General features: G+C 44.0%; 1 protein-coding gene across 1 annotated transcript in view; it reads right to left on the reverse strand.

The window, feature by feature from the left end:
• The window catches only part of LOC145359668 (protein unc-13 homolog C-like), a 396,096-nt gene that overhangs the window by 63,779 nt on the left and 317,472 nt on the right, over positions 1 to 14,845 (reverse strand). The window contains 3 exon segments of the mRNA XM_080214409.1: positions 5,398 to 5,521; positions 5,828 to 5,977; positions 12,247 to 12,335. Coding sequence (XP_080070535.1) covers positions 5,398 to 5,521; positions 5,828 to 5,977; positions 12,247 to 12,335 — 363 coding nt within the window.

Genomic DNA, 14,845 nt, shown 5'->3' on the forward strand with positions numbered 1-14,845 from the left:
GTTTTCTGCTGATTATTTTACAACAAAATTTATCCTTCTCCTTTTCTCAGTTAGGATCCCCAAAATTGCCCATTTCCTCTCAACTTCCCCCAAAGGGTGGCATGGTGGCACAGCGGCGAGCATAGTTGCCTCACAGCACCACGGACCCAGGTTCTGTTCCAGCCTCGGGTGACTACCTGTGTGGAGTTTGCACGTTCTTCCCGGGCGGGATTTTCCAGTCTTGCTCGAGCGACGTCATAAAATCCTGCCCTAGGTCAACGGACATTTCCATTGTCCGGCCCTCGCCTGCTCCGATTCTGTGCTGGACGGGATGGGGCGGTAAAATTCCAGCATCTCTGTCTGCATGGGTTTCCTCTGGGTGCTCCGGTTTCCTCCCACGGTCCAAAGATGTGCAGATTAGGTTGGTTAGCCACAATAAATTGCCTCTTAGTGTTGTGGGGGGGGGTGGGATAAAAATGTGGGGTTTCACGGAAGGGAGCTGGGTGGGATTGTTGTCAGTGCAGGCCCGATGGGCTTAATGGCCTCCTTCTGCACTGTGGGGATTCTATGATCATAGATACTTTTGTTTCCTTAAGTAAGAAGTAATGCTCGCTGCTACCATATGGTCTGAAACGGTCTGATTCTTCTGAAGTTGAGAAGCGTCAGTACTTACTGAGCATTGCCGTGTACATCAGACCTGTGAACCATTTTCCACATAAATCACAAAATCAGTAAATTCATCCTTCCGTAGATATTACAGTGTTTCTCTGACCAAAAGCACTGACATTCTGATCCAGACAGGCTGATGCCACAAGGTAACTTGGTCCATTGCCTAAGTTACGGAAATCGAAATCCAAGTCTCATTGTGGACTCAGAAAGTGGCCATCACCTGTGTGAGGGTTAATAACTTGAATCAGATGAGATAGCGATCTCCATCTGCACAATCTAAACTCGAACAACGTATCCTCAGATCAACCTCCACAACAGCTTAGGCCATCTCTCTGCGTGGAAGATTACCGAATCAAAGTCAACCACAGGGGACAAAATTGTTCAAAAGACTTTTGTTCCCCTGAGAAATGAACTAAGAATTCACATAAAACCTCTCACAAGGCATTAGAGAAAGAGGATTTGTATTCTGTTGCTGGAGTAGGATTTGTTGGTGAATATGACACACAAGGCTGAGCTGGAGATTATTTCACCAGAATTTCTGGAATGCCTGAACACAGAAACAGAGAGGGATTGTAATTATTCTCTACTGGGCTGTAACTGGATGGCAAGAGTGGGTGGAAGCACTCAATGACCCACCTTTATTTAGTTATTCTTCCATGGGGTAATGGGATGGGAGCATCACTGGCTGGGCCAGCATTTATTGCCCATCCCTAATTGCCCTTGAACTGAGTGGCTTGTTAGGCCATTTCAGAGGACAGCTAAGAGTCAAGCACATTGCTGTGGATCTGGAGTCACATATAGGCCAGTCTGTTAGAATGGGACCAATGATAACATTGGATCTCTTGTAGTGTGACCAATGGTAATGTGCTGTAAGGGTCAGCTGACCCAGTAAACTATTCAACCAATGACAAAATGATGTAGTGGTCAGCTAATTTAGCATAAATAAGAAGCTGTGGGGATTTGTGGGAGCTTGGAATGGCCCAGGGTGAAGCCTCAAGCGTTGGAGTAATTAAGTTTCTCTATTAAACCTTTTTCTTTAATTTATAAATTGGAGTAAGTTTTTGTTATATTTTATTGCTGACAACTAAAGAGTTCATTCTGTTGGATCAACACAAACCAGGAAAGGACAGCAGATTTCTTACATTGGCAAACCAGATGGGCTTTTATGACAATTGATAATAGTTTCATGATCACTATTACTGAGGCTAGCTTTATATTCCAGATGTCTTCATTGAATTTAAATTACACAAGCTACCATGATGGGATTTGAACCTCAGGGCATTAGCCAGGGCCTCTGGAATACTAGCTCCATGACATTACCACCAAGCCACCTTGTCCCAGATCTGCTAATGATTTAAATGCTTGGGTTTTTAGACCTATAATGCATTCATTTGTCAAGTGGGAGTCTCAGACAACCAGGGTCTCCTTGATTAGAACCTGATCCCACCTTAACCAATAAGTCAGCAAGAACTTGGTAATGACCACGGAAGAGTCGCTGATGACCAGGAGGAGCAGGATTGTTCCTTAGGGATCCACAAGGGAAGTGTAAGCCTCCTCAGCCCAAACTCCATTTCCAAACTGCTGACCATACTGGGACCACTCCCATCTGTCCATTACCATCCTCAGCTGGAAGCCTGCGTGTGACTTTCTGCCACATTTGAGCAATTTTAACTGGGAGATGAGGAAGTGGCATGTTAATGAGGCCCAGTCACTAACCTGGTGTGTGATCACACCACAGGCAGCACAGGAGATAGGTGAATGCCCATTATCCTGGCAGATTCCTGCTTCATTTAGCCATTGTCACCTCCTCAGACTTTTAGAGAACAGATTGATGGACTGCTATGATGCCACAGAAGTGCCAGACAATGACCATCTCCAACAAGAAGGATATAACCACCTACCCTTGACATTCGATGGCATTACCATCCCTGAGTCCCTCACTAACAACATTCTGGGGCCTTCCTCTTCAGTGGTTTCAATTCTGCTAACTTTTTCTGGGGTAACTGTTGATGCAACCCAGCTGGAACCATCGACAGTTTGAGGTTTCAAGTTACATTTTTGCATTGTTCCCAGTGAAGGGCGATTGCCCAGAGGAAGTTTGCAATTCTGAGAAATTGCCACACAAACTTGACCTGTGAAATTCTGAGAGGGGTCTACCTTTGGGGTCCCCTCCAAGTCTGACACAGAGGAACTTGTAAGTTACGGCCCATGATAGTTACAAAACGAATGCAGCGTCGAGTAGTGATTTTTGTTTTCCGGGAGTAACCTTCTTTTAAATGAGTTGTCAGTGCTGTACAGAAGCATCCTGACAGTGACAACTACAAAAGAAATCTTATCAACCCTGTCACAAATATAATGATATGGATTGTGATCTTACTGCACCAATCAACCCCGGGTTAAATGGACTGAACACCCGAAACTGACCACAAACCGCATTTCCAAACCTGTGACCTTTTATTGGTGATCTATTTACGGGAAACCAATCAGTCTTGTCCCTGCTGACATTTACCCCTCATCAGTTATGCACTGTACACCACTTAAGCTTCGCTACTAAAAAGAGCTAGTCCCCAAGGTTTAACCCCTAGCTGACTATGTACAGACCTCGAATATTTCTTCTGCAATTTCTTTTTCACTTGCCACATGGGTACGATGGTTCGGCTATAAAATCCAATCTCTCAGTATCAAGACAGTTAAATTGTACTCAACACTAAGAACTGTAATAAATAAATAGTTTAAAACAAGTGAAAGCTAATGAAGAAATCACTGAAAGCACTGCTGCCTCACAGCACCAGGGACCCGGGTTCGATTCCCAGCTTGGGTCACTGTCTGTATAGAGTCTGCACGTTCGCCCTGTGTCTGCGTGGGTTTCCTCTGGGTGCTCCCATTTCCTCCCATAGTCCGAAAAACGTGCTAATTAGGTGCACCGGCCATGCTGAATTCTCCCTCAGTGTACCCGAACAGGTGCCGGAGTGTGGCAACTAGGGAATTTTCACTATAACTTCATTGCGCTGTTAATGTAAGCCTACTTGTGACATTAGTTGTAACTAAACTTTAAACAAGGAAAGGTACTGACCTGTCGCAACTCTTGTCTAGTCAGCTAAATTATATAGGAGCAGATTTTAAATCCCAGTGGGAGGAGGCCCATGCAGACAGAAAGCAAATTGCCTGGCTATCTCTGTGTATAGCTCCAGAGGAGTTTAATTCCTGTGCCTCCTTTGATAAATCCTTAATTGGACCTCAGCCCTCAGACTACCAAGCAGCAACTGAACATTTGCTTAGGAGTCTGTCTGAAACACCCAAGACACAGCCTCTGCAAAGTTTCACTGCAACCAACACCTGCACAGTTTGGACTCAGGCCATCACTCCTCAATCCAATACTTTACCACCATTTTACCACCAGGAAAACGGGAGCAATACTCTGAATGTCGACCTCATTGTTTATTTTTATCCACAGTTTATAGAAATCTGATGGAGTTTGCACATTCTTCCCCATGTCTGCGTGGGTTTTCTCCCACAGTCCAAAGATGATGAGCGGGTTAGGTTGATTGGCCATGCTAAACTGACCATTAGTGTCAGGGAAATTAGCAGGATAAATACATGGGGTTATGGGGATAGGGACTGTTGTCGATGCAGGCTCAATGGGCCGAATAGCCTCTTTCTGCACTGTTAGGAATTCTATGAATACAATCCTTAATCTCAAAGAAAAGGCGGATGGTTAACTAGTTACACTTATTCTGATTCAACCACAGTGGATCAAAGCCCCAACTATTGGGAGGGAAGCTGGTACACTTCACAAATTTTATAACACATAACTAGGAATCCACTTCCATGTTTGTCATGTCAAACGTGCTTGAATATAAAGGAATGGCAGATTGCCTAATAAGATCCATCTTTGCTATCTTGGGCTGACACTTAATCTCATAGCTCCATTTTACCTAGGAGGTACATTTGTATACTGCAATAAGTAACAATCTGTGTCTCGCTTGGATTCCCGTTTAGATATTTGCTAGGGATATACCCAAAAATTAGTACTTACTTTTACAGGTTTTAAACATATTAGATTTTAAGTTTAATTTATTTATTAAAAGAACAAAGAAAATTACAGGCCCTTGGCCCTCCATGCCTGCACTGACCACGTTGCCCAACTTAGCTAAAACCCCCTACTCTTCCGGATACCATATCCCTCTATTCCCATCCATAAATAACAAAGAACAAAAATGGTGTCACAAGTAGGTTTGCATTAATACTGTAATGAAGTTACTGTGAAAATCCCTTGGTTGCTGCACTCTGGCGACTGTCTGGGAAAATTTAGCTTGGCAATGCACATAACCAGCACATCTTTCACTCTGTGGGAGGAAACCGGAGCACCCGGAGGAAATGCATGCAGGCAGGAGGAGAACGTGCAGACTCCGCACAGTGACCCAAGCTGGGAATCATACCTGGGTGCCTATAGCTGTGAGGCAGCAATGCTAACCACTGTGCCGCTGTACAATGGGGAATACATTCATTGGGTGTGATCTTACTGGCCGTTCACACCACACTCACGCTGCAGCAAAGTTGGAGAATCTGGCAGCCAGCCAAATCTCCATTCCCTGCGGCAGGACGGGAAAAGCGACTGGCATGAATGGTGGTAAGAATCTGGCGAAAGAATCCTACACTGCAGGGAGAGGCCAAATGGCCTTCTGATTCAGCACTGACTCTCCGAAAGAGCAACTTACCCAGCCCCCCAAACCCTGAGCTGATACTTACGCTTTGATCGGTTAGTGGGGGCAGAACTATTTTTTTCTCTATTACGTTCAGAACTAATTTCCAAAGTTCTTTTAGAACCCGCTTCAGAACCGTCTTCTCGCAGATTTTAGCAAACAGCGTAAGGCTGGAAAAAAGAGGAAAACATTGGCTGTCACTAGACGGTTGAGACATCAAAGGGCTTACATTAGAGTGCACAAGGCCTGAAGGCAAATTATGCATACAAAACAGCATCACATCAATGTCTCAGCAAAACAGTAAGCTGGCAAGGCAGCTTTCTGATAATTTAAAGACCAAATTTTCAAACTGTCCACATGACATTTGCATTTCAATACATGCGAGGAAGTATTCAGAAACGGATTACTGAAAAGCTATGAAGGTCAGGATTAAATCAGTATCTTCAAGCTGACACTTATTCGGAGAGCGACATTACTTTTTATCCAGAAGGTCCATTAGTGGCCTCAGGACAGTTTCTGCATCCAGGGCTGCATTGTTTCTGTTGGCAGACGCATTCCCGTTTCCTCTCATCTGATATAATTCAACGTTCATCTGTTTCACACATTCTTCAATTACAGATTGGAAGCTGAAACAATCAAGCAGAAGTGATGATAAAAGCATGCACAGAGAAACCAAACACCAAAAGTGTCAGACAATAACCGCCAAGAAAATACAATTCTACCAAGATCAAGGATGCTTGCAGCAAAATGGGAATGTGATGGTGTGACCTTTCTCTTTACATGTGTGTACCTACAACAACAAAAAATAAAGGCTGGAGTTCAGATTTTAATGCTGATCATTTAACAAGGCCATTGGTTGCCAGGGAACAGGACACGTCTAGGCTTTAGTATAGGATTGTCTATGCCGTTGTTCAAAGGGTGTCCTTTCCACGTACAATTCTCTGGATGCCAATCCTAATGTTACACTTAGTGACAAATAAAGGTTGGCAGGGAGGAAGAATGGTCCACTTGGATAGATCCTTCCATTGCATGAAGAAGATCAGAAGCATCCCAGAGTGCTTTAGCTTTGAAGAAGCAGTCAGGTGACTGCTGTTACGTGGGCAGCCATTGTGTGTGCAGCAAGACTGTACAAACAATTATCTGGGTGGTTGACTTGCTTAATCTGTTTTGAGCATAGATGGCTACAGAATGTGGGGTTAGTTAGATAGCTGTACCAAAGAGCTGGCAGAGGCCTGATGGGCTGAATGGCCTCTTTCTATCCTGTATGATTTTAAGGAGGGGAGAATGTTTGACCAGGAAAGCTCCTTAATCTTGTTATAAATAACATTATGTGAAATTCTACCTGAAATTCACAGACAAAGCAGCACCCTCAGCTGCTGCATTTCATTTCAGCCTGGATGTATTCTTCAATTATGACTGCACATTGAACTTTCAAACTTAGATGTGTCCATATTGTCAACAACGGTGGTCATATTTCATTATCTTATTTATTAACGAAGGAAGATTAGTTGGGAAACAAAGGCACACTATTTTGTGCACAAGAAATTCCTCCCCCAGCTGCAACTCTCTCAAATCCACAGATTAGAAATTAACTTTTCGTAAGGTATTTTTGATTTCACAGCGCATTCTTTTTACCACATGGAAATTCATACCAATGGGGCGGCACAGTGATTAGCAGTACTGCCTCACAGCGCCAGGGAACCGGGTTCGATTCCTGGCTTGGGTCACTGTCTGTGTGGAGTCTGCACATTCTCCCCATGTCTGCTCCGGTTTCCTCCCACAGTCCAAAGATGTGTGGGTTAGGTGGATTGGCCAAGCCAAATTGCCCCTTAGTGTCAGGGTAACTAGCTATGGTAAATGCATAGGGTTATGGGGATAGGGCCTCGGTGGGATTGTGGTCGGTGCAGACTTGATGGCCGAATGGCCTCCTTCTGCACTGAAGGATTCTATGGTACAAATATTATGTCTCACCATATTGAATGTTCTTACAAAACTTATTCACATTTTTGACACTTTTTCTCCGAATTCATTTCAACATTTTTTTCTATTTTCTTGTCATAATTTTATCCTCTTGAAGATTGCTTGTTACATCAGAGAAGCCTGATTTCAATCAGGGAGCCTAATTGCAAATTGTCAATGAGAATCTAGGAATGGAGTTTTTTTTGAGAAATGTAAGTTATGGTAAAATTGTTTCCTTGGTGATAATGAAGAAATGTCAGCTCATTGTAATGCATAAAACAATCCTTTAATATTTCTCGAGCAACATGAGACAGCTGTTTCAAAACTCCCAAATTATTTTTAATGCAGCTGTGAAGTGTGCAACTCTGATATCACATTATCCTGTGATAATGCACTGCAAACTCTCTGCGATGGTGGCCAGCTGAGTGAACATTTGACAACAGAAGGGCCTCATATGCAGAGGAGGAGGAATGCATGGGAATACATCATCCTAGTGACGGAACTCTGTCTAGATACATGAGAAGAAGGAAGAACATTGCTCGGCATCCATCCCCAGGCTAGTGTCTTTCACCGGCGAGCTGGAGAGTCAAATGAGTCCAGACAATTCTGTCCGGAGCTCACTAAAGACATTTAAATTGGTCATGAATATTAACATCACCCAGGTTAGTGTCTGAAGAGTATTGCAATACAGCAGAATAGGACATTTGTTAGAATTTGAAGAACTTAGAAATGTAAGGGGAGGGCAATTTGCCGTACCCTCTCCCACTTGATCACCGGCCCCAACCTCTTGTGACTGCTAGCCCTGATTGTCGGCTTTGCGATCATACCTGCCCCTGCCCCCGCCCCCTCCCCGGATCACTGGCCCCAACAATCCCAGTTTGCCGGTCCCACCGCTAGCCTCCGGCCTCAATGCAGAATCTGCCCTTCCCTTGCCTTCTACTTCTCCCTCTGGGTCTGGCCCCACCCCCCATGAACCCCCTTGGCACTGCCTGGTGGGCACTGCTAGTGTGTCAGGCTGACAGTGCCAAGGTGCCCAGTACCAGGCTGGCACTGCCCACGGGGTACTGTCCCCCTGCCACTGGCCTCCTAGGAGGTCTCAATGGCCTCTGGTCCCACCAGTGATCCCCCTGGTGGGAACTTTCACCGGCGAGATGGAACGCCAATTCTGTCCGGAGCTCACTAAAGACATTTAAATTGGTCATGAATATTAACACCAGCCTCATGCAGGAGAACAGCGTAAGGCTGATTATGTCAAAATTAATGGCCCGGGGGAACTGCGGTTTGCCAGACGTTGGGCGGAGATCAGGTTTTTAGCCTCCTGCTTAAATTTCCCGCCCTGTTACGCTACTCGAGCAGCATAGCAGGGTGGGAAAATCATGTCCAAGGTGTGTGTACAGAAATTAGCAATGTTAGGCAATATACACCATCCAATGGGAGATTCAATCTATTGCAAAAGACAATTTCCGTTGGCCAAAGTACACTTTTTTCTATCCTCACTCCAATACCGTTTATAAATAAAACGGGGTACTTAAAAGGAAGACAAAGAGGCAAACAACCAATGGTGGAGCTTAAGATGAGAAAGCATGAGCAGGTGGCCACAGATTTTTGTGGGGAAAGTGGACAGCTCAGGTTTAAAGTATTTGGCAAAAGAAGCAATAGCGCCGTGAGGAAAAGCCTTCTTACTTGGCCAGTGGTTAGGCGATGGAATGCACAGCTGGAGCGGTTGGAGGAGGACAGATTTTGATGAGTTCAAATGGGATTGGATAATTTTCTGAAAAAGTCTACGGGCAAAAGGCTGGGTGACTGGCTTCTTCAGAGAGCCAACACAGACAATATAACATGAATGGCCTCCTTCTGTGACAGAACCATTCTCTGATTTTAAAAAACAAATTGGGAAATAACTGGAGCTGAAAACTGGAGGGAAGTGCAGAACTCATGGTGTGACCACGTTATATAGATATGTTATGATTCGTACTAAAAGTTGTCTTAATACACACCTATACAATTGTGAAATATGCAATAATGATTGTACACCATCGCTGATTGCCATGGTGCACAGATGCCTGCCACCAAAATATGAAGAGTGAAGAGAAAGAGTTGACTCTTACAGTTAATGGCAATGTGATACATTTACAGACAATTCAGGAGTCTTAAATAATGAAACCGCAATAAGGTTCTGAGCAACAGTAAAAAGCAAGTACCACTGCTGTTGATTAATGAGGAACCTGCTGATGCTGCTTTCAAAATTAATGATGATGCCAACCTTAATGGGCTGGCTTTGTACAAGAACAGCGAAGTATTAAGGTGTAACTTATGTCATTGCTTGCAATACGGCAATGATGGGAGCAGAGAGGAAAACTGAGCTAAAGTTTATTTATTAGTCACAAGTAGGCTTATGTTAATACTGCAATAAAGTTACTGTGAAAATCCTCTAGTCGCCACAGTCTGGTGCCATTTTGAGGAAATTCTCCCTCAGAATGCCTCTGGTATTCTGAGGGAGAATTTATCATGACCAATGCACCTAACCTGCACATCTTTGGACTGTGGGGGGTTGGGGGTGGGGGGGAACTCGGGCACCCAGAGGAAATCCATGCAGACACGGGGAGAATGTGCAAAATCCGTACAGTGACACAAGCTGGGAATCGTACCCGGGTTCCTGCCGCTGTGAGGCAGCAGTGCCAACAACTGTGCCAATGTGCCAGCCTTAAGGTAGAGATCAGCGATGATCACATTATAGAATCATACAATCCCTACAGTGCAGAGGACGCCATTCAGCCTATTGGGTCCGTACCAACTCTTTGACAGAGCATCTTACCCAGGCCCTATCCCCGTAACCCCACACATTTTCCATGGCTAATCCATCTAAAGTACACATCTTTGGACATTAAGGGGCATTTAGCATAGCTAATCCATCTAACCTGCACATTTGTAGATTGTGGGAGGAAACTGGAGCACCTGGAGGAAACCCACACAGACATGGGGAGAACATACAAACTCCAGAGAGTCACCCAAGGCCAGAATTGAATCCAGGCTCAAGGACCTGGCAGTGCTAACCATTGTGCCACCATGAAATGGCAGAGGTCACATGGTCCACTCTTGCTCCTATTTCTTTTGACCTGGGTAGCTTGTTGCCTAAATACGTGCAATGACCTGAGGATCACTTTTAGTGTTGCACTGTAGACAATGTGGCAACACCTGTGCGATGGAGTGTTGGGTAACGTGGGTGTCTGGATTTTGCTGCCTGAGTTGGTGGTGGAACCAGAGACCCTAAACTCTTTTTAAGTAGTACCTGAATTTACACCTTAAGAACTGTAAGCTACAGGGCTATTGGCCGGGTGCTGGAAGGTGGCAATAGGAAGGGCATCAGGGTGTCCTCAGGCTGGCAGGGACAAAACGGGCCGAATGGTCTCCTTCCATGATCAAACTTTTCTATGGTTTCTATAATTTGTCAAATCAAAGAGGACAGGAAAAGGGCAAGTCTCAACAATCAACAACTGTAAAGTGGTGGGATTGTGGGTTGACAAACTCATGGCTGCCCAGCTTCCCTTCTTGTTTTGGCATTCAGCAAATGAATACCTGTAAAAGGCAATGGGAAGTGAATTGTGGGTCTATCTTAAACAATCCATATCATTCTTTTTGGGCTGTAGCAGCCATTCCATGTTTGCGACATTGCTGACAGACGTCTTGCACACGTCAGCCATGACGTATTGGTCCAATTCTATCATGAACGACCTCTCAGCCTTTTGGCTGGGTAACTGAATTCTCCATTAGCAACAAGATCATTCTGCTTGAATTGACTTTAATCAGGCATTGAGGTTGGCCTGTTTGAATATGGACTCCCCGATTAAGGGCCTCACCTGGTGCAGAGGGGGAGGTGGGAAAGGAAGACCTCCTCATAAACCTGCTCCTGGGCCTGGCAAGGTGCGCCATCTGCAGGTCCAGGCAGTGGGTGATCAAGGGGGTTGTCCATCCTAACTGTCTGCCCCTCTACCGTGGCTATATTCACGGCTGGGAGTCCCCGGAAACGGCACCATTGATGCCTTCCATGCCTGCTGGGCACCGCAGGGACTGGCGTGTATAACTGATTCCTTTAATCACATTTAAATTTGATGTTTTAAATTTCCTTTCTACTTTTTTTTTTGTTTTGGGCAATTCCCCTCCTTTTAGAGAGCTGCTCCTTTTGAGTTGTCGCTAAAATTAATTTGATTTTGTTTATTTGGTTGGGGAAAATAAAAGAGTTCCCTGATTAAGGGCCAAATTGGTGGTCCAATCAAGGAGCCCCATACTCTGTATTTAAACAGGCATGTCAGTTCCTCTGGAACTCCGGATGTAGACTGCGTACTGAGAGCACTCTGCATAGCGTTGTTGGGTCTTGTAAATAAAAGAATTCGGGTGAAGGGACTTCCAGCCTCCGAGGACTTATTAGACTGCTTAACTGGGAAGTGGGCGAGTAGGAGGAGCTGGATAATGCCAGCTTGTTCCGCCTCATCTACGCTGCTAAAACAGAAATCGCTTGCATCTAAGTGGCAAACTAATTGGCTGTCTAACATCTGAATGAAGGGGAGGCGATGGCCCACTGGTATTATCACTAGACTATTAACCTAGAAACTCAACTGATGTTCTGGGGACCCGGGTTCGAATCCTGCCACAGCAGATGATGGAATTTGAATTCAACAAAAAAAAAGTGGAATTAAGGCAACTTGGGATCGGCAATAAATGCTGGCCAACTAGCAAAACCCATGTCCCACAAGTGAATAAAAGCAACATTTTAAGTGCAACTTTCTGCCCATTCATTTAAACCTCCTCCAAAATAGACTCTCGAAAGACCCTTTATGTAATGCAAAACTATCTTGAGATAAACTCCAAAATGATATATCCTTAGACAATGCATTCCCCATTCAGCTACATTCATTATTTTGACTAAAGTTTACTTTACCTTGTGCCAAAAGTATAACTCAGCTCATCCAAAACACCGTTGAGCTTGACTTGTAAGTCTTTCAGCAAACCGCTTGCCTCAGCATCAAGCTGAAACGAAAACAACAATCATCCATGAAATAGCAGCCACAGAATGGTTAAGTTTAAGTTTATTTCTTCCTGTTACAAGTAGGCTTACATTAACTCTGCAATGAAGTTATTGTGAAAATCCCTGAGTCACCACACTCCGGCGCCCATTCACTGAGGGAAAATTTAGCATGGCCAACACAACTAACCAGCACGTCTTTTGGACTGTGGAAGGAAACCGGAACACCCGGGGGAAACCCATGCAAGCATGGGGAGAACATGCAGACTCAGCACAGGCAGTGACCAAAGCCAGGAATTGAACCCTGGTCCCTGGCTAACCGCTGTGCCAGTAATCAATTGACTTCAGAATGACTTTGGCTGTCAAACTTTCGGTCAGTCCTCGACAATGTTTTGACGCAAAGAGTATGCGAGAATGAGCAACAATCATATTTGCAGCCCTCAGAACGTTACTAGTTTTCCAATCAATTGTTTTACTTATGTGTAACTTGGGTGGAAAACAGTTTACAAAGAAGACCTAGTAGGCCAACTTTGCAAGCGCTTTAGAATTGACCAGATTAATCTCAACCACATGCTGTAATGTTGCATGCAAGAGAAAAGATATAGGTGGCTTTTATCACCAGAAGCTTAAATGCACAGTACGCTTTTTTTGGATAAATTCTATTTGAGATATGCTACGGCGAGTGTAGAAATGCAGATAGGGGCACCATTATAAGCAAAATCGTTCACCTCCCTTGTTCAAGCATGAGGAAAATCTTAGTGATTTTGTTCTTGCATGGCTGACCTCATTTACCGACAAGCAGAAGCAGCATGCCATTCCAGAACTGATCTACGCAGTGTAAATCAAGAAGCTTTAAGGCGGCTGTCAGACTTATCAGATTTAAATGCTTTCTTTATAAGGCATTTAATCTCACACAATGGCTTACCCAACCATATCTACACACCAATATACATGAGGATCAGCCAAGAAAAGAAGCTAGGATCATCAGTGTTCTTTTTGGGGATATGCAATAAATCTGTGCAAAAGATTCTCAAACAAAATGGTGCATCTTTTCTTGGCCAGTCACCCTTCTCACACATTAATAAGTTTAGGTTCTTTTGTTTTGAATGGAGACCTCTTTCATGGCACGCCCACTTAGTCTTTCAATATGACTCTGACGCCTCATTAAACGTACTTAACCGAGCTCCACTTTGGGGTATTGACAAGACTGGTTGGTGTAATATTCCTAACTGCTGGCTAAACACTCCTATCGCTTGGCATCAGGTGGCGTGGGAAAGGGATTTTTTAGACCGGGGAATTGTGAGGTTACCTGCAAGAACAAACAGATCCGCTAACTTAGAAAACTCTCGATTCATTTTGGCGTAGCTAAACATTGCACGCACCAGGGAAATGTTTACTACACAAATTAATTAATTTCATGACCTTTGAAACAGATTTTTTTGGGGAAAAACAAAGCAAAGTGTTGCAACATCTCCTCGAGAAAGTGACAACGTAGCTTTTAGATTTCCACAGATAGATCTTACGTGCAGAATTTGACAATCCATTGAAGGGTCAGATTTCATCATTTCTTGACAAATCTGCTACAATGCAGTGACATTTCATTTCTTTTGTGTCAGATGGACTCAGAAAACCAACTGCATGATTCCGGTATTGGGAAAGATAGGATGAAACTTAATGTGGAGCTGGTCAGTCAACAATGCGAAAAATTATAATAATGATAAACAAGCTCGTGTTGACAAACAAATGCTGCAGAGAGTTGCGCTGTAACACTACTGCATTTTAATCCCCACAAGAAGTTTTGAGTCTTACAGATTTTTTTTGCACTGTAGTGATTAGGTATCAGCTATGAATGAATGTAATGAATCTGTGCAATCTACTCATCTGTTTATTTCATTACACAATAATCAGTGTGTGTAAACCTCTTATTTTTCTGATGGATTTAGTGGTTTCATATTGAAATCACTTCATGATTTGTCCCTTTCCTGAATCTGTAACCTCCTCCAGAACTCCCTGTTTTTTGATTGATTTAGTATTCTCGCAGGTATTGGGATGCAGTGAAGAATATTGTTTCTTGTGCGCTATGCAAAGTATACCTTTCATACAGTACACAGGGTACAGAATGTAAGTGTTACAGTCACAGCTAGGGGTGCAGAGAAAGATCAGCTTAATACATAGTAGGTCCATTCAAAAGTCTAATGTCAGCAGGGAAGAAGCTGTTCTTGAGTTGGTAGGTACATGATCGCAGACTTTTGTATCTTTTTTCCGATGGAAGAGAGTACGTCCGGAGAACGTGCAGTCCTTGATTATGCTGCCTGCTTTTCCGAGGCAGCAGTAAGTGTAGATGGAGTCAATGGATGGGGAGCTGGTTTGTGTGATGGACAAGGCTATGTTCCTCCCTCTCTGGTCTTTTGTTTGCCATTCCCTTCGCCCTATCCCATAACTGGAGACTGTGCCTCCAGATGATTCCTGCCCTGTGTATGGATTATACCTCCCTGCATATCTTTGCCTCTCCTCT

This window comes from Carcharhinus amblyrhynchos, chromosome 28, assembly GCF_965287045.1.
Source record: "Carcharhinus amblyrhynchos chromosome 28, sCarAmb.v2.hapA, whole genome shotgun sequence".
Classification (NCBI taxonomy): domain Eukaryota; kingdom Metazoa; phylum Chordata; class Chondrichthyes; order Carcharhiniformes; family Carcharhinidae; genus Carcharhinus; species Carcharhinus amblyrhynchos.